The 23,108-nt window shown below is 55.1% G+C and overlaps 1 protein-coding gene across 1 annotated transcript; it reads left to right on the top strand.

Moving 5' to 3' along the window:
- The first annotated feature begins 4,182 nt into the window (after positions 1–4,182).
- PLVAP (plasmalemma vesicle associated protein) lies at positions 4,183–16,251 on the top strand. The gene is made up of 6 exons (XM_014865933.3): positions 4,183–4,816; positions 8,695–8,791; positions 8,887–9,596; positions 11,461–11,518; positions 11,669–11,744; positions 15,910–16,251. Exons 1-6 carry the CDS (start codon positions 4,448–4,450, stop codon positions 15,914–15,916), a joined length of 1,317 nt encoding a protein of 438 aa, XP_014721419.1. The 5' UTR covers positions 4,183–4,447; the 3' UTR covers positions 15,917–16,251.
- Positions 16,252–23,108: the final 6,857 nt, after the last annotated feature.

The following is a 23,108-nucleotide window of genomic DNA, read 5'->3' as shown; positions in this document are numbered from 1 at the left end:
GTTCTGCTGCTGGGCACCAGGGGTCGCCCCAGCCTGCAGACCCGGTTGTTGCCCGCTGATGGCCCAGAGTTGGAGAGGCTGGGAGAGTGGGTCTCAGACCCCCCCGCATACCTGGCATAAATCCAGAGGTGAGCAGGAAACAGCTTCTCCTTGTGGAATCATCTAGCGCTTGAGACCAGGACAGGGCCTCGCCTTGTCTGGAGCCCCAGGGACTTAAGACCGCTCACTGTACAGCTATGGTGTCCTAGGGCTGGTCCACATAGAGGGCAGGGCCCAGGGCTGTAAATGGGACCTAAAACATTCTCATTATTATTCACTTATTCTGCTGTCTCCATCTTGGCCATACCCACGCACCGGGCCGTGAATATCAATTCCAGGGGTGAAGGGAGATGTGGAGCTGTGGCTGGTGTGTGAGCAGCCAGTGCGCAGTCAGATCTGGTGTCAGAAAGAGCTGGGAAGGGAGGGAAGGACGGAGGGCAGAGCTTGGGGGCTTTGCACTCCCGGGAGGCCGTAGGATAGGGATGAGGTGAGGATTAGGAGCTACTTGTGGAGAACAGGCCCAGGCCCCCGGCTGCCCTGAGGCTCCCCAGGCTGCCCAGGGGAGCAGACAGCCCTCCCTGGCGGGCCCCTGCTGTTCTGTTCTGCCTTGCTCTCGCGGCCCTTCTAATTATCGCTCAGAGTCTCTGTCTCTCTGTCTCTGAGTCTCTCTCTAGCCTTCTTTATCTCTGTGTCTCCACCTCTATCCCCAGAACACCCTGGCAGGCCCCTGCCCTGGCCTCCCCTATGCCTGGTTGCCCTGGAGGCCCCTCTCATGGCTGCAGGGACAGGGTGGGGGGCAGCAATGGGAAGCCCTGGTGCAGCAGTGCGTGGGGGCACCTGGGACACCAGCCCCCGAGTTCCAGTAAGACAGTGGGTCACCTTTGATCGCCAGGCACATGGAGGCTCAGAGAGGAAAGGCTGTTCCTCTTCAAAGGGCTCTCTTTGCCTTCTCTGTCATCTCCAAAAGCACAAAAATTAATTTCACTTGAATTTACCCAAAAACCAAACATATTGATGTAAAAGTGAAGGGTTTTCTGAACTTCACTGAAATTTTTCTTCACCAGAAATATTATTTCCTCAAGGACCTTCCTGAAGTTCTGTGCGAGTTTTTGTTTTGTTTTGTTTTTAAAATTTTTGTTTGTTTGTTTTCCTTTTTCTCCCCAAAGCCCCCCGGTACATAGTTGTATATTCTCCAGTACATAGTTGTATATTCTTCGTTGTGGGTCCTTCTAGTTGTGGCATGTGGGACGCTGCCTCAGCGTGGCTTGATGAGCAGTGCCATGTCCACACCCGGGATTCAAACCGACGAAACACTGGGCCGCCTGCAGCGGAGCGCGCGGACTTAACCACTTGGCCACGGGGCCAGCCCCTGTGTGAGTTTTTAAAAACCTCGTGTCTCCTTGGGAACTTCAGTGTCACTTCTCAGAGAGTGACACAGAGGTGGCTTCCTAAGGACAGTTTTCCCTTCTCGGCCCAAACAAATGAAACCAACTTGATTGTTTTAATTTTTTTTAAAAAGTTTAAAACCGAAGCCTGATTTTGTGATGACCCACCGGGGGAATTCAGAGGGATTCATGCACAAAATTTCCTGTGAACATGATAAACTGTTTTCGGGAAAAAACCAAACGCTCCATATCAGGGCTGATGCATTTGACCTCATGTGAATCCAAGGACCAGTCAGTCGCTCGCCTCCTTCCTCTGGAATTTTCTGGCTAGGGATGTAGGCAGAACGTGTTCAGAAAGTCTGTCTTTAGGGGCCGGCCCTGTGGCCGAGTGGTTGGGTTCGCGCGCTCTGCTTCGGCGGCCCAGGGTTTCGCGGGTTGGGATCCTGAGCACCAACATGGCACCGCTTGTCAGGCCACGCTGAGGAGGCGTCCCATGTGTCACAACTAGAAGGACCCACAACTAAGATGTACAGCTATGTACCGGGGTGCTTTGGGGAGAAAAAGGAAAAATAAAATCTTAAAAAAAAGTCTGTTTTTAGAGATTTTAGACACTGCTGGCAGGGATGTCAATGGAAACCTCTTTGGAGGACAAATTGGTGACAGCTGTCAAAATGTGATACGTGGCTGCTTTGAGACCCAGGGATTTCATTTGTGGGGATTTGATATCAAATCTTATTTAGTTCATTGAGACAAAAAATTTAGAAACAGTCTAAATCCCCATTGAAAATTATTATGGTGATGTATGTGGTGCAAACCTAAATGGCAGGAAAAGGAATAAACAGATCTCAAAGACATAATGTTGAGGGAAAAGAGGAAGCTTCATCATGACCTTTTCCATTAAAAAAAACTTAGCTATTAAAACAAGTTATTCAAAAAAGAAATACTACAGATCAAAGATGTGAGATCAAATTGCCAAAAAGAAACAGAATATTATTTTTGAGCTTGATACAAATGACATTAGTGTGTATATTTAAAATGCTTTTTCTTAGCTGCGACAGTTGCTCAACACTGTAGCACGTCAGCACCATCAGGTATAGGGTGGCTTTTTAATTTTCTGGGAGTTTATGGTTGCCTTTCTTTTTCTTTGACAACAGATGTCCCGTTCATATATACATGTGTGCAACACCTTTGCTATATCGTGAAGAATAGCCAGGATCTCAAGTACACACCAAGAGTGTCACACCTCCTGGTGTTGACCCAGGAACTGCCCCCATGCCTGAGCTCCTCCACTGGACCTTTGTCACTCAGGCTTTACCTCTGTCATGCCCCTTTTCCCCCGTTGCTCCCACAGGCCCTGGGCACCAGCATCTGAAGATGGTGCCCCTCCCCTCTATCTCAGTTCCTCAGCCTGGCATCAGAGGCTGCACAGGACCCAGCCCCTCCCACCTTAAAAAAAAAACACCATTTATTAAGGCTGAGTATGTGCTAGGCACTGTGACAAGCGTTTCACAACTGGCTATGTTGCCTCCGCTTTAGGCAGGAGAAGACTGAGGCTCAAGCAGAGGAAGCCCCTTGTCCCAGGCCGCACAGTGGTGGGAGGCACAGCCAGAACTTAACCCTAGAGCCCTCCATTGTAAGCATGTATTCACTCTGCCTACCGGCCCCGGTGAGCAAGATGGAAGGTGTCCTCCTCCCGCTGCTCCGCGGGACCCTGAGGGGGCCTGGCCAACCGAGCGAAATAGCTGGTTGGGCACACTTGCAGCCCCCAACCCTCCTCCCCTACTAGCCACTGGGAAGGGTCCGGAATCACCTTGTAGCTGCAAAGGCCAAAGGTCAGACAGGGGTTTCCTGCCCACCCCTGGGAACTTCCTCCTTCCCAGCCCAACCCCCGCCTCCCTGATGAACACGGCCCTGAAGGACCCCTCCCCACTGTCCACTACCCCACTCCATTGCCCTGGCTGATGGGGTGGGTCCCCCTGCACAGCCTTCACCCTGCTGTGCCCCCAGAGGCAGTGGGCGGCAACCGTTATTGTCACTTGTCCAGGGTCCAGCGCCTGTCAAGCTCCCTGCCCCTTTCCCCTGGGCCCAGTCCCTCCCTCTTGCCAACCTTGACCCTGTGGGGATAAGGCATGGTCCTGCTCTGTCTACTCAAGACTGAGGGTCCTCACAGCCAGGCCTGGGGCTGACACCTCTTGTTGGGCTGGGGCATCACCCAGCAGGGGGCTTCCCTGGAGCTCCTGGTTCTGAGGGGAGGGGCAGGAGGGTGCACCCAGAATCCTTTGCTTCTTGGTGCCCACATCCCCTCCATGCCGGCCTGGGTGCCCCGCAGTGAAGGTCAACCCCCACCTGCATGGCATTTCCCATTGCCATCTCACCGAGCCCCAGACCATGCTGAGAGCAGCAAATGACAGCAACGGCAACCACAGCGAACCCCTTCCACAGCCCCTCCCTGGCACTGCGCCCCAGGCATGCCCGTCCCACAGAGGGGAAACTGAGGCAGACAGAGCCGGTCAGTCAGCGAGCTCCCGCGGCTGCCCCGGCCGGAGCCCCTGGGGAGCGCCTGGCTAGCGGCGGGCAGGGGGACAGCGAGCGAGCAGCGCCTGCGAGGGGCGCGCCTCGAGCCACTGGCGGGAGGGCATCCGGCTCTGTGGACCAACGGCGCGAGACCCCTTCTCGCGGGGCGGCCCTTTCTCCTCGCTGGGCCTCAGTTTCCCCGGCCGCTCGACGGGACGATGACGTGGGATGATAGACGGCAAGTGCTGAGAACAGCGCCCGGCACAGCGCACGGGCCGCGGAGAAACTGAGGCTCAGAGAGGCCGAGGAGGAGGGGCGGAGAGCCCGGCGGCGCCCCGCCCGCCCGCCCTTCACAGCCCGGGTGGGAGTGTTGTGATAACCCACAGCCCCCGTTTCCTCCCGGCCAGGAAGGAGCCAGGCAGAGGAAGTATTAAGAGGAGTAATATAAACACCCCCCTGCGGCGGCCCGGAGGGCGAGGCGACCGCGGCAGGGCCAGCGCGCCGGGCAGATGGGGCTGGCCATGGAGCGCGGGGGACCGTATGCGCGGGCGGGGGGCGGCCCGAGGGGCTGCTGGTACTACCTTCGCTACTTCTTTCTCTTCGTCTCGCTCATCCAGTCCCTCATCATCCTGGGCCTCGTCCTCTTCATGGTCTATGGCAACGTGCACGTGGGCACCGAGTCCAACCTGCAGGCCACCGAGCGCCGGGCCGGGAGCCTGTACAGCCAGGTGCTGGGGCTGACCGCCACCCAGGCCAACCTGTCGAAGGAGCTCAACATCACCGCCGGCGCCAGGGACACCCTCATGCAGAGGCTGATGACGAGCCGCCGTGACCTGGACCGAATCAACGCCAGCTTCCGCCAGTGCCAGGCCGAGCTGGTAAGGCTGCGGGCCAGACACTCACCCTGGGGCCCCGGGGCAAGTCACATCACCTCTCTGAGCTTCAGTTTCCTCATCCATGAGCTGGGGGCAGCCCAGACCCTGCGATTTGCATGAGGAGTCCATGTAGATGAGCAGTGCCTGTTTTGTTAAAGTATATCTCATGCAATATTTGGGATATACTGATACTAAAAAGAATTATTCGTTGTCTGTCTGGAATTCAAGTTTAACTGGGCATCCTGTTAACAGGCCTGGCCCGTGACTGAACATGCATGAAGCATCCAGAATGTGCCAGCACATGCTAGCTGCCAGTAAGAACTAGCTAAATAAAGACTCAGAGCGTTTGGTTCTGACTCAGTAATAATAAGTATGAACGGCTCATATTTGCCTCATGCTGGGCATCTGCTTTAGAAATGTTATGTCATCATCGACTCCCGGGAGGGGGCATGCTCTCAACCCTTTTGCCGACAGGCACACAGAGCTCTGAGAGAGGGGCGCTTTCCCCAGGGGACAGATGCGAGCAGCCCAGGTCTCACGGAGACGGCCACCCCTCACACCCCCAGCTCCTGTCAAACCCACTCGACAGTCGCCTGTGTTCTCACAGCACGGTTCCTCTGGGAGGTCCTGCTTCCGGGAGACACTGAGGAGAGGGGCCCCTCCTCAGCCCTCGGCTGGGATGAGGGGAGAGCTGGGGGTACGGGGGAGGGAAGGTTGGGCGGGGGCAGCCTCGATTTCTCCCACAGGAGCTGTCCTGGCCAGCTAGGGCTGGGGACAGTGGGAAGGAAAGGCCTCTTCTGGGCTTCAGCCCACCCATCCCCCCTCACTGGGCAGGAAGGATGTGCATGCCCCCCTCAGACCTGCCCAGGGAGGGGCTGTGTCTCCCCCTTCAGGCCCCAGGGCAGGGCGAGCACCCCCCAGATCCCCAGAATCGGGTGAGTGCCTCCTCAGATGCCCAGAATGGGGCAGGTCCCCCCTCAGACCCCAGAGCAGGGCCAGGTACCCCCCAGGCCAGGGTGAGCCCCTCAGACTTCTCAGTTCCCGGGAACTGGCCCGCTGGGACCTTCCAGGATGCGCGCGGCCATCCGGTCCAGGAGCCCTGAGGAATGCCAGGATAATAAAGTTTTAGCCTCTCACACGCATCCCAGAATCCTGGACTCCCCCATCACAGAATATTAGAAATCTAAGAATCTAGATCTTTACAACTTTAAAATTTGAAAATCATAGCTTTTTTTGCCCCTTTGAGTTCACAAATTCCTCTGTGCTAGAACCTCTCAGGGTTTTCTCCAGGGGCCCTGGGGCTCCTCAGGGTCCAGGCTGCATGTCCCTGCCCCCCCAGGAGGTCGCTGATGCCGAGGAGCAGGTTCTGCCCCTGCCAGGGCAGCCCCGTGTGTCTGACAGTAGCAGATGAATCTTGGTCTTTGCCCAGTTCTGGTGGTACTGAGAAATGTGATTTTTCTTAAATTTTCTGCAAATGCAACTGCATTTCTGACCTTGAGACCCTGGAAGAGAAAGGAGAGTTGAACTCAGTGGTTTTCGTGTCAGGGTGGCGGAAGCAGCATCCTGGGCCCCCTTTGTCATTTCCTCCAACTAGAAGAAAACCTCTTTCCCATGTCGTGTTTGGATCCAAGTCACTTTTCTGCATCTGCAGGTCTTCCTCTCTATGGCTGAGACTTCTGAAAGCAGAAGTCGCTGGAACTCCCAGGCTATTTCTGGCCTCCCTCACACCCAGCGCATTAGCACAGGGCCAGCTTCCAAGGAGGAAGGACAAGGAGGGGCAGAAAGGCAGACCCTTGGCATTCTTCACGTCTGTACTTGATATGTTTCTGCAGAGGGTTCTGTTCCACAGTTTGGAAGCCACGGCCTTTGTTGAATTGTGCAAACTTTACAAAACAGCTTCATTGAGATCTAATTTGTGCGCCTTACACTTTACCCACTTAAAGTGCACAGGTCAATGATTTTTAGTACATTCACAGAGTTGTGCAACCATCGTCACAATTAATCTCAGAGCATCCCAGTCACCCCAAGAAGAAACCCCACGCCAGTTAGCAGTCACTCCGCCTTCCCGCTCCCCCAGCTCCCGGCAGCCACCAGTCTGCTTTCTGTCTCTATGGATTTGCTTGTTCTAGATATTTCATCTAGATTGAGTCATGCCCTGTATGGTCTTGTGTGTCTGGCTTCTCTCCCTCAACATGATGTCTCCAAGGTTCATCCACACTGGCGTACGTCAGAGCTCCATTCCTGTTTACGGCTGAGTAATATTCCACTGTGTGGGTGGAGCACACTGTGTTTATCCATTCGCCCGTTGATGGACACTTGGGTTGTTGCCGCAATTTTGGTGATTGTGATTGGTGCTGCTGTGAACATTTGGGTGCAAGATCGCATGGACACATGCTTCCGTTTCTTTCCGTCTAGCCCTAGGAGTGGAACTGCTGGGTCATAGTGTAATTCGATGTTTAACTTTTTGACGGCCTGCAGAGCTGTTTTCCACAGCGGCCGCCCCGTTTGTGCATTCCCACCAGCTCTGTCTGAGAATGCTGCCTCTCCACGTCCTCACCGACAGTTGTTACTGTCCATTCCCGCTTTTGGTTTTATTCATAGCCATCCTGGGGGATGTGCGGTGGCATCTCCTGTGGTTCTGACGTGCATTTCCTGATGACTGATGACAGTGGCTGTCTTCCTATGGCTTCCGGGCCATCTGTTTGTCTTCTTTGGAGACATGTCTATTCAGAAGCTTTGCCCACTTTGCAATTGGGTTGTCTTTTTATTATCGAATTGTAGGAGTTTACTTTCATATATTCCAGAAACTAGTCCCGTCATCAGATATGTGATTTGCAAATATTTTTCCCCATCTGTGGGCTGTCTTTTCCCTTTCTTGTCGGTATCCTTTGAACCACACAAGTTTTCAATTTTGATGAAATCCAATTTATCTGTTTCTCCTTCTCTTTGGTTGCTTGTACTTTTGGTGTTGTATCTAAGAAACCACGGCCAAATTCAAGCTCGTGCAGAGTTCACATCTATGTTTCCTTCTACAGAGCTGTAGTGTTAGCTCTTACGTTTAGGTCTTGGATCCATTCTGACCTAGGTTTTGTATATGGTGTGAGGCAGGTCCACCTTCATGATTCCGCGTGTGGAGATCCAGCTGTGCCGTCATCGTTTGTTGAAAAGACTCTTCTTTCCCCAGGGGGATGATCTTGGCGCCTGTGTCAGTCTGCTGGGGCTGCCTTAACAGAGCACCACGAATCGGGCGGCTTACACAACAGGAATGTATTTTCACACACGTACAACATCACGACGTCGGCAGGGTTGGTTCCTTCTGGGGGCCTTGAGGGCAGGACCCGTTCAGGCGTCTCCTTGGCTAGCAGCTGGCCGTCTTCTCTCTGTCTTCACATCTTCTCCCCTCCATGCAGGTCCGTGTCCAAACTGCCTCTTATAAAGACGCGAGGCGCGTTGGATCAGGGCCCATCGAGCTGACCTCATTTTACCTTAATTACCTCTCGGATGGTCTATCTCCAAATGCAGTAACATGCTGAGGTCCTGGGGGTTAGGACGTCAACATACGAATTTGAGGGGGCACACAACAGCCCATTACAGCATCCTTGTCAACCATTACTTGACTGTAAATGTGAATTAATGTTTTCAAGGTTCATCCAAGTTGTAGCATGTATCAGTGCTCTGTTCCCTTTTGTTGCCAAATCCAATTCACTGTAACAAACTTTGAAGATCAGACCAGCATCCCTCATACAGGAGCCACACCCTCGTGAACTAGGCCACCTGGGTGCAGGATCCGGGGCCCCAGCCTGGAGGGTCTGGGCAGCCTGGGGGCAGGGGGACCCCCGGGGGCCAGCCTCTGAGCTCTGCCCGGTGTCCCATCCGGATAGATGATCTACGTGACCAACCAGCGGTACATGGCTGCCATCATCTTGAGCGAGAAGCAGTGCGGAGAACAACTCAAGGAAACTAACAAGAGCTGTGACGGTGAGGGGGCGGGGAGGCGGAGAGTTGGGTGGGGGCTCCCTGCCGTCTCTGGGTAGTGCCCAACCTTCCTGAGTCTTACTGTCTTGTACCCATAGCCTTGGCTCTCACGCTGAACCAGAAGATCAAGACGCTGGAGGTGGAGCTGGCAAAGGAGAAGGTGGTATGCACCAAGGAGAAGGAGGAGTTAGTGCGGAGCAAGCAAGCTGTGGAGGAGCAGCTGGCCGAGTGCGGCAAGGCCCGGGAGCAGCAGCAGCAGGAGCGACAGCTGGCCGAGGAGCAGCTGCTGATGGTGCAGGCCCACTGCCTCCCGCTGGACAAGGACAAGCTGGAGACGGAACTGCGCACCCTCTGGAAAGACTCCATCATCCCGCGCACCCTCGACATGGGCTACAGCCTGTACCATCCCATCAGCCCGGAACTGGCGTCCATCCGGAGGACCTGCGACCACTTGCCCACCATCATGAGCACCAAGGCGGAGGAGCTGGCCCGGAGCCTGCGGGCTGGCATCAACAGCGTGGCCCGCGAGAACTCGGACCTCAAGCGCCAGAAGCTGGAGGCTGAGCGGGGCCTGCGGGCCAGTCAGGAGGCCAAGGGGAAGGCAGAGAAGGAGGCTCAGGCCCGGGAGGCCAAGCTCCAGGCCGAATGCACCCGGCAGACCCAGCTGGTGCTGGAGGAGAAGGCGGCGCTGCGGAAGGAGCGAGACAACCTGGCCAAGTTGCTGGAGGAGAAGAAACGGGAGGCGGAGCAGCTGAAGATGCAGCTGGCCGTCAGCAGCTCAGCCTTGGACACCTGCATCAAGGCCAAGGTGGGCTGGGGGGCGGCGGACGCAGGCTGCACGGGGAGCCGGTCTGGAGGCTGAGGTGGTGGTGATGTTGAACTGGGTTTGCTCCTCACTTGAAGTCAGCCTGCTAGTCTAGGTCAGGTCGTTAGGACCCGCTGAGTTTCCCCGCCATTAGGCTTGGGGCAGAGCTTGGAATGGGGTCAGCGCTGAGAAAGGATGTGGAGTTAAGAGCGGAGTCGGAGGTCAGGTGGCAGTTGGGTCCGGGGTTGAGTGGCAGCAAATCTAGGATTTCAGGTGCTTTGGGGTCCGGATGAGTTGAGGCACTGAGGGTGGACTTAGCCCTGAGGCTGGGATTGCACGTGGGCGGCTGGAGCGCCCAGGGCTGCCTTTAGGATTGTGGTTGTGTATTAATGTAGGACTTTGTTGGCATTAGGACTGGCGTGGAGTTTTGGGCAGCTAGAGGGTCTCAAAATTGGTTCAGGTTCAGGATTAGGGACTCAGCGCGGGCTGGCGTCAGGGTTGGCGTGTGTTTGAGCTGAGCTGAAGGCACTGGGTTAGGTCGGGGGTGACGTTGGGTTAAGGCGGGTCTTGAGGAAGGTTGGTATAGACCTGGAACTCGGGTTTATGACTGGGTCCAGGTGAGTCCTGGGCGACTGCTGTATCTAGGGTTGGTCTGGGTTAAGGTCGGGGTTCCGTCTAGGACTTTGTGAGTCTTAGAACTGGGGTCGAGCTTGGGGTTCGGACTGTGAGGAGAGGTTAAAGTTGGGTCAGGAGTCGCACACAGGGCAGCTGTTGAGTGTCGGGTTGGGTGTCAGTGGCTTTGGGGTTGGGTTGAGTGGAAGCATTGAAACTAGAGTTGAAGCTGAGGAGGGTGCCGACGGCTGGCGGGTCTAGAGGTGATTAGAAGTTGGGGCCAAGAGTGGATTTAGGGTTTCACGGGCGTTGGCATCGGGATGGCGTTGGCCTGGCCGTAAGCTAGGAGTTGAGGTTGGGTTGGGTTTAGGGTGTCTGGTTCAGGTTGAGCTCGGCTGGCGTTGGGATGTATTTGAGGTGAAGGATTAGGCAGCCTTGGGTTAGGGTGGGGATATGTTGGGGTTGGGGTGAGGGTCAAGGCTGAGTCTAGAGTACAAGCTGTGTGGATGCTGATCTTGGGGTGGGGCTGGGTTAGGTCCCATTTCAGACAGAAGCTGGGGTCTGGGCTGAGCTGGGGTTGCGGGTGGCATTGGAAAGGTGCTTGTGCGTGGCCGTGGTGGAGCCCAGGGCTGGGGCTGGGTTATGGAGTTGGGGCTGGATTTTTCATAACAGCCAGGTTTAGAGAATGAGTTGGGGCCAAAGATCTAAAGTTATGGTCAGAGCAGGTTTGCCATTGGGATGGGGCTTAGGTTGGGGCTTGATTCTCAGGAAGGCTCTGTTTTCATATGGGAAACAGACTTTAGGTGACGGAGTCGAGAACGGGCTCTGATTCCGGTTTAGGGGTTCTCTCAGGCCTGTCTGAGGGCCGGCGTGAATGATCGAGGTCCAGCTGGTTTGCAGCGTGGGGCGGCTTCAGTCCGCAGCGGGGCTGGGTTGGGGGGATGGACTCAGCTGGGGTCATGGATCGGGGTCAAGATGGTGCTGAGTAGACCGAGGCAGGCCAGCCCGGCAGAGTCGAGTCTCTGGGGGGCTGCCACTGGAAGCCAGACGCTGGAGTCCCCAGTCACTTGAGGGCAGGTAGGTACAGGTGACCGTCTATCCGTTATCAGGTGTACCCTTCTCCAAGGGTGTCTGTTCCTCTGCCCTGGAAGGACCCCAGACCCAGGTCTCCGAGGGCAGAGGGCAGAAGGCTCCCTGGCACTCGGGTTCAGGGGTCCCAGCTTCTGCCAACCTGCCCCCACCATTCTTCCCACAGTCGCAGCCGATGCCTGCGCCGAGACCTGTGGGTCCTGCTCCCAACCCCCAGCCCATCGGTGAGTGACGGAGGGCGGAGCCACGAAGGGGGGTTCCTTCCAGCTGTATCCCAGCCCAGGCCTGTTCTCCAGCCTGCCGGACCATCCCTAGCCCAGGGGCGGGGGCTACTGAGGCAGTTGGTGGGGCCTGAGATCTCCCTCTCTCGGCAGACCCAGCTGTCCTGGAGGAGTTCAAGAGGAGGATCCTGGAGTCCCAGCGGCCCTCTCTGGGCAGCGCTGCAACCAGGTGAGGCACTGGGCAGGCTGAGACCGTTCAGTCTCAGGGCTTCTGACCAGGCTGGGGATAGGACTAGGGATGGAGGAAGGCACATCTCGCACTTGCTGCTCCCTTAATTAAGCACCTGCTGTAATACCAGGGCCTAGGCTGGGCCCTGGGGACACAGCAGTGACCAGGACACACACAGTTCTACTCATGAAACCCCCTGAGTAGTGTGCAAGAGAGACAATGAAGGAGCCAGGATAAGAAGGGTGACCAAGAGCCTACAATTATTAGGCGCTTACTGTGAGCTCAGTACAGTTCTAAGCTCCCTGCACTATTAACTCATTTAATCCTCACAATCCAGTCAGTGGGCGAGTTACTGTAATCCTCACTTGCCAGAGGAGGAAAGTGAGGCACAGAGAGGGTGTGTATCTTGCCCCAGGTAACCCAGCCAGGGAGTGGCAGAGCTGGGACATGAACCTAGGCAACTGGATTGCAGATAGGCAAGGGAGGGCCTCGGTGAGGTGGGGACCTTTAAGCTGGAAGATAGGCAGGAGCTGGCCTGGGGGAGAGCAGCAGGAACAGTGTTCCAGGCAGCAAGAACAGCTGGGGCAAAGGCCCAGAGGCCGGACCAGGGTGGGGGAGGGTGGCTGGAGAGGAGGAAGGGAAGGAGCCAGGGCAGCATCCGAGAGTGACCCTGGGCTTCTCACCCCGCCCCTCTGAGCCTCACTTTCTAACCGTACAAAAATAGGAAGCCTTGGGGCCGGCCCAGTGGCATAGTGGTTGGGTGCGTGCATTCCACTTCAGCGGCCCGGGGTTTGCGGGTTCGGATCCTGGGTGTGGACGTGGCACCGCTCATCAAGCCATGCTGTGGCAGGCGTCCCACATATAAAGTAGAGGAGGATGGGCACGGATGTTAGCTCAGGGCCAGTCTTCCTCAGCAAAAAGAGGAGGATTGGCAGCAGAGCTCAGGGCTAATCTTCCTCAAGAAATAAAAAAAAAAAATAGGAGACCTCTGAAACCAAGAGCATTGGAGACACTTTGCCAACTGTAAATTGCTGTCCACAAATGGCTGGAGCAAGGGGCTGGGGGCCTCAGCGGGGAGCATCAGGGGTGCCCGGCACACCCTCTGGTCATGGCTCGATGCCTGTGCCCCCCTAACCACCCCCCAGGGCCCAGTCATCCGTTGGAACACAGCCTGTGGATCACAGCGAAGGTGACTCAGGCCACCACCCCGAGGACATCCTGTGACCCCTCCAGGTCGTGGCCACGCTCCCGTTCAGGCCCACACCGCTGATCTGAGTCAGGCACTGACGTTCCCATTTGCGGTGTAGGACCTGAGGCTCAGGGAGGCACCCAGGACTTTGAGTCCAATCCCTCTGACACCAAGCCTGTGCCTTCACCGGCTGTGCCACCAGGCTAATGTCAGCCTGGCTGCATTTCAGCCTCAGGGTGCTAAACGCAGGCCTTGGGGCCAGACAGACTTCCTGAGGTCCTTTGCCAACTTCCCAGGGTCTCCACATCCGGCTCCATCTAGACCTCTTCTTACATACCCCCTCTGAAGGGGAACTGGTCCCGTCATCCTGAATGGCTCTGCTTGGGGAGGAGGAGTCCCTCACTTCAGGCAGCCCCTGGAGAAGACCCTGCTCCAGGCGTTTCCCTCTCTCCATCTTGGCCTGAAGCCATCGTGGCAAGGAAGGAGGTTCTATTATTAGTCCATTTCTCAGAGGAGGAAACTGAGGCCCCAGGGAAGTGATTAGCCTGGGTCGTGCGTCAGCGAGTCAGAGCTGGAGCCAGGCTCCCAGCCCAGGTCTGTCCCGGTCCCTGCCGAGGACGAGGACAAGGACGGGGAAGCTCTTGACATTGTTTACCTCATGACATCCCGGCCGGAGGCGAGAAAACAATTCTTGCTTGAGCCTCTCTGGGCCCTGCCTCTCTCTGCGGGGGTGCAGGACGGCCTCGGCCGCTGGGCTTCAGCCTGGGTTTGCCTGCCCCTGCGAGACGGCCAGGGACAAGCAGGCCCAGGGCCATGGGCTCTGGGGTCAAGTCCCGGCTCCACCAGCCCCTCCCTGGGCAGCCCTGGGGCTGAGAGTCCAGATTCGCCCAGTAGGGCCAGGCCCCCGGCGGCATCAAACCGCCTGGCCCCAGATCCAGAGAATCGGCGCCTATTCCTCTCTTACTCCTTCTGCGCCTGGAGCGGCGCCCTGCACCCTGCAGCCCCCGCAGCCCCCACGCCCATTAGGCCAGGCAGACCAGGGCCCGTGCCAGCCAGACTCCACTGTACGGTCTTGCTTTTCAAGTGAACATTTTTAAGTCACTTCCTCTTGGTGGCCAGTGCACCAGCTTTCCTTTACTGAGTGACCTTTGGCAATCAATTTATTTAAGAAACACACATAAAAGTATGCACTGGGGCTTTGGGGAGGGAAAGAAGAAAAAGAGAGGAAGATTGGCAACAGATGTTAGCTCGGGGCCAATCTTTCCCAGCAGAAAACAAAACAAAAGAAAACCCACACAGGTGATATGGAGACAAATGTTAGGTAAATATCAGTTTAGGGGCCGTGTGGCTGGAGGTGGCAAGAGCTGCAGTGCGGAGGGCTGAGACGGGTGTCCAGGCCTGGCTCTGAGCCGGCTCAGTGTGGCTCAGCTCAGCGCCCTCCATCCCTCTTACAATTCCCGTGTTCATTCAACCCGTATGTACTGAGCAGCCACTGGGTGCTGACGCCACCAAGGAACGAGGCGCAGAACCTTGCGCCCTCGTGCGGCTGTCTGGTGGGGGAGACAGGTGATGGACCAGATCCAAGAGCCCTGATAAGGCCCCTTGCTGATGGGAGACAGAAAATGGATAGGGGAGTGTAGGAGGCTGGAATTTTCCACCGGTGGCCAGGGCTGCCTTCCCTCCCTGACGGAGGGTGACACCTGAGCAGACACCTAAAGGAGATGAAGGAGGAGCCATGGGGGTTATCCCGGGAAGGGTGCACCAGGCAGCCAGCACAGCCCATGCAAAGGCCCTGAGGCAGGACAACAGACTTGGGGAATTTGAATGAGGAGGCCAGTGCGGCTGGAGTAGAGTGACCGAGGGGCAGAGTTCAAGGAGATGAGGTCAGGGAGGCGACCGGTAGATCAGGCAGGGCCTTGTGACTGTGCGCAGAGGACGACCTGACCTGACTCATGTTCACAGGCGCCTTCTGATCGCTATGGGGGTGAAGGAGGGAGGCCAGACCAGGGCACAGGCGACTACACTGGCCAGGGCAGGCGATGATGGGGACCTAGGAGCCCCAGTCTCTGAGAGACGCCCAGGGACCCCCCCCCCCCTCGCAGGCTGTTGGGCAGGAGTGAGTGAAGAACGCACGTCAGGGCTGGCGGGTGGGGGGCCGGGTGAATCGTGGTCCAGGACAGAGGCTGGAGCCAGCGGGGGGCTGGGCAGAGCCGAGGAACGTGAGCCGGCTGGGGCCCCAGGGAAGAGCGGGAAGGAAGGGAGGGGCAGCGGAAGCGGGCCTTGGCGGAGGCCCCCTCCCCCACCAGGAAGCAGCCTCTGCGCCAACCCCTGACCCCTCACAGAACCTTCCCTGGCCGAGGAGGGGAAGGGCATTCCGGACAGCGGTGCCTTCTGCAGAGGCGGGGACTAGACGGGGAGGCCAGCGACGGCGCGGGGAATTTCAAAGGACTTTGGCAGGGTTTGAGTCCCTGACAGGGAGGCCTGGTGGGGGCAGAGTGGGTGGAGCCTTGAATGCCAGATAGAGAGGATCTGGCTTGGTCCTGAGGGCACTGGGGAGCCATGGAGAGCATGTGAGCAGGGGCAGGCCCATTAGAAAAACCCTCCTGGGAATGAGTGAGGGGCCGCCCCTAGGTCAGTTCTGTGTAAACAAAAGAGGGAGATTGAGGCCCTGCCTGGAGTTGGGGGATCCTTAGGGCCTTAAGGAGCAAAGGAGAGTCAGACAGACTGCAGCAGAGGCCTGGAGCACAGGAGGTGTCCTCTCTGAACCTCAGTCTCTTCATCTGAATAATGAGGAGGCACACATCTCTGTCCACCGTCCCAGAGAGGCTCAACAGGTAGAAGTCTAAGGGGAGGTTGAACCCAAAGGAGCCTTAGGATTCTTGGGGGCAAGAAGGAGCCCGGGGAAGGAGGGGGTGAGGGCGAGGTTTGTCCTTCCGTCTGTCTGACTATTGTATTCCTGTCTCCTTCCTGCCCTAGTGGCTGAGGAGGCTGCAGGCCTCCAGGATGGGGGAGGCCCCGGCTCGCCCGGCTGCAGAGCCGGCGTCCTCTGTCTGCACCCCCGCTCGGCCGCCGCCCGCTACTCTCACAGCCGCACACGAGGCCTCCCCCCCACGCGCCGGCCAACGTCGCAGACAGAGGCGGGGACGTCACGCACGCAGCACCCCCCACCGCCCCCACCGCCCCTCCACCACAGCCTCCGGCCCCTGCACCGCCCCGCGCCCTCCTGGCCCTGCCAGGGAGGGCTGTCCCAGGGCCCTCCCAGCCCCGCCTGTGGCCAGTGTAATCGTTAGGCGCTCAATAAATGCTATGGGATCCGTTCGAGGACTCCAGAGTCTGATTTCTGCCTTGAAAAGGCACCACGTGGCCGTGACTGGGAAAAGGCGAGAAAGCAGACGGAAGCCAGGGCGCGCTCTCCCCCAGCCGCAGGCCAGAAGCCCGTGCACCCGGACCCGCGGGGACGCCGGCTTCCCCCAAGGTGTGCGCGTCCCCGCCTGGGAGGAGAGAGGCGGAGTGAGAGTCAATAGGCAGATACTGGAGAGGCGGTTGCTGAAGAAGCAGATCGTCCCTTTGTAGCTTTGATTTCCCCGGGTTTGCAGATTCCCCAGGGTACCGACACCACTGCAAGGCGCCCCCACCCGTCCAAACGAGTCCAGGAACGGACCGCGCGCGGCTCTGGACGGTCCTTCTGCTTCATTTTTGTGGCGAGATGGGATGTCAGAAAGGGCACCGGGAGCATCTGGGGCACTTCAGCTGGCCTGTCCCTAAATTGGCGGGTAGCTGGGGAAGCACAGTAAAGGAGCACAGAGAAATCACGCTGTACCCAGCAGACTGGGGAAAAAAGTTAAAAAAACATAATAATGAGCCAGCCCTGGTGGTCTAGTGGTTAAGATTCGGCACTCTTAGGGCTGCAGCCCGGGACCGTCTCCCGGTTGTGGAACCAGGCAGCTCACATAGACAATGAAACTAACAACTAGGCTACACAACCATGCACTGAAGCTTTAAAAAAACCCCCAAAACCCACAATACCTACTGCTGGTGAAAATGTTGAGAAAAGGGCATTTTCCTACAGGACTGGTAGAAATGCAGATCTCGTCATGGCCCTTCAGGAGGCTGCTTTGGCAATATTTTATAAAAGTAAAATGCACGAACCCTGTGACTCGGCAGTGCCATTCCTGGAACATTATTCCTAAGAAGCAAAAACTCCAGGAAACAAAGCAAATGGCCATGAGTGGAAAAATGGCCAAATAATTGTGGTGTAGAATCTAGCTTGTTCCCCCCCTCCCACCCCCTTCCCTCCCAGCCCATCCCCTGGGACCCTGGACGGAGAGGGAATGAGTCACGAGGAGCCGGGGCTGGCAACGCCACACTTAGGGCAGGCTAGTCAGAAGGGACAAAGGAGCGATATTTCCTGGATCCAGAAATGTGGGCGAGAGGCGGCTGCTGCAGGAAACACTCGGCTGGGGCCCCGCCAAGCCAGGGCTGGGGGTCAGCCAGACCAGGCCGCCCAGACAGGCCAGTCTGGAGGCCCCAAGGAAGCAGGGATGTCCCTGACCCTGAGCCTACTGCCCGGGCAGCCCAGAGTCTGGGGAGGATGCTGAGGCTGGCCAGTCCCAGCAACCCCAGGAGGCCTGACTTTGGGCTTGGAGCCAGACATCCCTGGCTTCAAACATTGGTTCAGTCAATCTCCATTTCCTCGTCTGAGAAATGGGTGTACTACTAATCATTCTAAACTCTCCAGACACACTGGCACAGGTCTCTGACCCGTGGTTCGTCTCTTTCAGCTAGAGCATCCCAAGGTATCATCCTTTGAACAGGCCCCCACGCCTGGCCCTGGCTCAGTTCTGCAACATCTGGACCTCAGCCTCTGCCTCCAGTATGGCGTTTGTGCTGGTCCAGAGGGATCTTTCCATCACGGGATCTGACCACATCCCTCTCCTGCTCACATACCTTCTGTGGCTCCCCATTACCCTGAGGACAAAGTCCACTTCCTCAGCTCTCTTGTGCCCGCTCCTCCCACCCACGGTACAGCCCTTGTCTCCAGCCGTCCAGGATGTTAAATTCTCTGACTGAAGACTCACTGACTCTTCATTTGTGCTGTGCCCTCAGACTAGAAACCTTTTGCTTGCTTGACAAACTCTTTTTTCTCCAAGGCTCAGCCTCAGAGACCCCTCCTCCAGGCAGCCCTCCTCGATGCCCCAGGTACAGCCTTTGCATCCCTTCCTCTTTCCAGCCCTGACGCTGTACTCTGGCTCCCAGGGGCTGGTGTTTCCCCCCGGGACACGGGCAGGCACGGAGCACCAGTCAGCGAGCAAGGGCAGACTCCTCCTTGACTCTGTGGTCCAGACACTGGGTGAGGTCCTGGCTCTTTGGGGATTTCCTGTCACCTCTATAAATAACCCCCATGGCTGCTTCCCACAAACCACTTCACCCTTCTTGGAAAAAAAGGGACTGTGGCCAAGGACCTCAGTCCAGCCAGGTGCCAGGGCCCGGGGGAGCTGGGCAGGGCCCAGCATCCTGCCCAAAGAGCATCTTCCTCTGCACCCAGATGGCGCTTATCCCTCCTGGGAGCCCTTGGACCGCCCAGAGAGGACACCAGGACCCACACCCCCGCTAGACCCCCGTCATTGCTCTTCTTCTCTGGGCATCAGTTTGTTCTCCTACAAAGTGGAGTAATGGTGACAGCCCTGGACTCGGCTCATGGGGTGGCCCTTCCCTCCAGGAGTCCCCCGTTTGGGGGTGACCTCAGCTGTTGAACAAGCAAACAAATCAATGAACAGTGACAAGTTGCAATGAAGTTGGTGAAGAAACAGGGTCGGGGGACGCAGCCACCTCCCAGACACTGCTCACCTGTCACCTGTCACCTGAGAGCTCGTACCTTGAACCCCTGGAGGTGGAGATCTTTTCCTGACTCTGGAAAAGATCTGGACCCTAATGGAGACTCAGTTTCCGGCTTTGGCAAGGGGAGCTAACCTTCACATGCCACTAGGGAGTGGAAGCTGGGATCCCTGGGACCCCAGGGCAGCGGGGCGCCACCCGAGGATGCTGGCACCTCCTGTGGGAGAACACGGCGCCCTCTGCTGGTTCATCACCATCATGTCAGGCCCCAGAAGTCTCCCAATCAAGCCTGGCTCAGGCCCTTCCTCTCCTCCTCCACGTCATCTCCCTCCTCCACCCCTCACTCTCTCTGCTCTAGCCGCGCGGGCCACCTCACATTCCTTGAACACACAGGATGCTCCCACCTCAGGGCCTTTGCAGGTGCTGTGTCTTATGCATGGGATGCTCTCACCAGCCTCCTCCACCTGGTTTCTTTCTTCTCACCATTCAGATACCAGCACAAAGGCCACCTCTGCAGGGCAGGCTGCCCTCCAGGCCCTGACCAGGTCAGGTCTCCTCACTGTAAACTGGCACAGCACCATCAGACCTCAGTGTCAGGAGCTGTGTCTCTCCTTGAACAAGGACAGGGGCGATGCCTGCTTGTTCCCCCATGTTCCCAGCACTGCACAGCAGGCCCACAGCGCACTCAAATCGGAGCCGAACAGACCCATGTGCAAATTCCAAAGGTGGTGCCTCCAGCAACTAAGCGCTTCTCTGAGCTTCTTTCCTCGTCTGTAAAACTGTAACAAACACCCACAGCATTGTGCCTGATGTGCACCATGCCGGAAGGTGTGCGACAGACATTCACTGAGTGAATGAGTGAGGGAGTGACTAAGCTGGGAGAGAAAGTAGGGCCCTGGGAGTTTGTGAGTCACTGTTGAGATACAAGAGGCAGAGTTTCAAGGTTAAAAAAGGAATGACAATTTGTAGAGTAATAAACACACAATTGGAGGGTGACGTCAGCAACATGGTAGAGTGAGCTATTCCCTTTGTCTCTCATCCTTGGAACCACAACTAAATGGACATTCACTGATCTGTGGAGGACACCCGCACAGCACAACAGGACGCCTGTGAGACGCGCGCAGATACACACCTGAAGGGGGATGCACTGCCCCGGGGAGGTGGCAAAGCTGGGTGAACTCTCTGGCCCCCCAGCAGCCCTGTGCATGCGTGTGACTGCTCTCGTGTCTGGAGCGCCCACACCACCACTGCGGCCCTGAAAGTAGGAGTGCATCTCAGCAGGACTGTGGGAGCAGGTGACAGCCGCCCCGAGCTCCTGTGTGCTCACTCTCCCATCCGGTGGGAGAGTCCACAGTGCCACTGTGGGCCCAAGGACTGACCCAGGCTCAGACAGGCATAGCTGCCAGGGATCACAGTGGGCTCAGAATGCACAGCTCCTGCCAGCCCTCCAGTGGCGGCAGGTGGAATCTGCGACCAGATACTATCACCACGCGATGGCACAACCCACCCCATCAAACAGTATAAAGAAGTGTGTTAACACTCCAGACCAGAAAGAAGAACACAAACACCCAGAAATCAATCCTGAAGACATAGAAACTTATGACTTAAATGACAGAGAATTCAAAATAGCTACCAGAAAATAACTCAATGAGTTACAAGAGAACTCAGGCAGTTCAGTGAAATCAGGAATAAAACTAATGAACACAGGGAATTCGTCACAAAAGAGATTCAAACTATAAAGAAAAACCAATCAGAAATGTTGGAGATGAAAAACAATGAATGACATTAAGAAAAGTTTGGAGTTCTTAAATAATAGAGCTGATATTATGGAGGACGGAATTAGCAATTTAGAGGATAGGAATATGGCAATGCTTCAGATGGAGGAGGAGAGAGAATTCAGACTAAAACACAGTGAGGAAATTCTCCAAGAAATATCTGACTCAATTAGGAAATGCAACATAAGGACTATAGGTATTCAAGAGAGAGAAGAGGAGAAAGGAGCAGAGAGATTGTTCAAAAAAATAATAGTAGAGAACTTCCCAAAGGGGGAAAGGAGCTGGAATTACAAGTAAAAAAGCTTACAGAATTCCTAATTACATCAATGTAAAAAGACCTCCTCCAGGGGACCAGCCCTGTGGCCGAGTGGTTAAGTTTGTGCGCTCTGCTACGGCAGCCCAGGGTTTTGCTGGTTCAGATCCTGGGCGCGGACATGGCACCGCTCATCAGGCCATGTTGAGGTAGCGTCCCACATGCCACAACTAGAAGGACCTGCAACTAAGATATACAACTATGTACCAGGGGGATTTGGGGAGAAAAAGCAGAAAAAAAAAAAAAAGATTGGCAACAGTTGTTAGCTCAGGTGACAATCTTTAAAAACAAAAACAAAAAAGACTTTCTCCAAGGCATATATTAGCAAAACTGGCAAAAGTCAATAACAAAGAAAAAATATTAAGGGTCGCAAGGTAGAAGAAAATAACCTACAAAGTAACCTCTATCAGACTTTCAGTGGATTTCTCTGCAGAAACTTTACAGGCTAGGAGAGAATGGAATCATATATTCAAAATTCTGAAAGACAAAAACTTTCAGCCAAGAATACTCTATCCAGTGAAAACATCCTCCAGATATGATGGAGAAATAAAAACTTTCCAAGGTAAACAAAAGCTGAGGGAGTTCATTGCCACAGGACCCTCCTACAAAAAATGATCAAGAAGGCCCTAATATCTGAAAAAAAAGAAAGGCTTTATAAAGCCTCGAGCAAGGAGATAAATAGGCAAAATCAGAAAATTGTATCTCTCTATAAGAACAGGTTAGCAAACAATTATGATATTAAAGATAAAGGGAAGGAAAATATCAAGAATAAATATAATCACTTCATTTTTGTTTTTTTGAGGAAGATTAGCCCTGAGCTAACTGCTGCCAATCCTCCTCTTTTTGCTGAGGAAGACTGGCCCTGAGCTAACGTCCATGCCCATCTTCCTCTACTTTATATGTGGGACGCCTGCCACAGCATGGTGTGCCAAGTGGTGCCACATCTGTACCTGGGATCCCAACCGGCAAACCCCAGGCCACTGAAGTGGAACATGCATATTTAACCATTGCACCAGGCCAGCCCCTAATTACTTCATTTTAACCACAAACTCACAACACAAAACAGAATAAGATGTGGCAACAATAACTCAGATGGGGAAGAGGAAAGGGATGGAACCTGCTTAGACTAAGGAGATAAGAGACTATCAGAGGGGCCGGCCTGGTGGCGCAGCAGTTAAGTGCACACATTCCACTTCGGTGGCCCAGGGTCCCCTGGTTTGGATCCTGGGCACAGACATGGCACTGCTCATCAAGCCACACTGAGGCGGCATCCCACATGCCACAACTGAAAAAATATATATACAACTATGTACAGGGGGGCTTTGGGGAGAAAAAGGAAAAATAAAATCTTAAAAAAAAAAAAAAGGGACACTCCATCAAGGGAACATAAAACTTATATATCCACCCAACACAGGAGCACCCAAATATATAAAGCAACTATTAACAAAACTAAAAGGAGATATTAACAGCAACACAATAATAGTAGGGGACCTTAACACCCCACTTACATCGACAGACAGATCATCCAGAAAGAAAGTCAACAAGGAAATAGTGGAGCTAAATGAGAAACTAGAGCAGATGGACTAATAGACGTATATAGAACACTCCATCCAAAATCAGCAGAACACACATTCCTCTCAAGTGCACGTGGAACATTCTCAAAGATAGACCACATGTTGGGAAACAAGGCAAACCCCAATTAATTTAAGAAGATTGAAACTGTTTCAAGCTCTTTTCCAACCATAATGCTACAAAACTAGAAACCAACTACAAGAAAAAAGCTGGGAAAGTCAGAAATATGTGGAGACTAAACAACATGCTACTGAACAACCATGGGATCAATGTGGAAATCAAAGGAGAATCAAAAAATACCTGGAGACAAATGAAAATGAAAACACAACAGACCAACTCTTATGGGATGCAGCAAAAGTGGTTCTAAGAGGGAAATTCATAGCAATATGGGCACAGCTCAACAAACAAGGAAAGTCTCAAATAAGCAATCTTTTTTTTAATTCTCTTTTTTTCCTTCTTCTTCTTCTCCCCAAAGACCCCCAATACATAGTTGCATATTCTAGTTGTGAGTGTCTATGGTTGTGGGACGCCACCTCAGCATGGCCTGATGAGCTGTGCCATGTCCACACCCAGGATCTGAACCAGCAAAACCCTGGGCTACTGAAGTGGAGCGTGCGAACTTGACCACTTGGCCACGGGGCCGGCCCCTCAAATAAGTAATCTTGAACAACACCTAACAG

The sequence above is a fragment of the Equus asinus genome, chromosome 10 (assembly GCF_041296235.1).
Source record: "Equus asinus isolate D_3611 breed Donkey chromosome 10, EquAss-T2T_v2, whole genome shotgun sequence".
NCBI lineage: Eukaryota > Metazoa > Chordata > Mammalia > Perissodactyla > Equidae > Equus > Equus asinus.
This window is presented reverse-complemented; position numbering and strand designations above follow the sequence as displayed.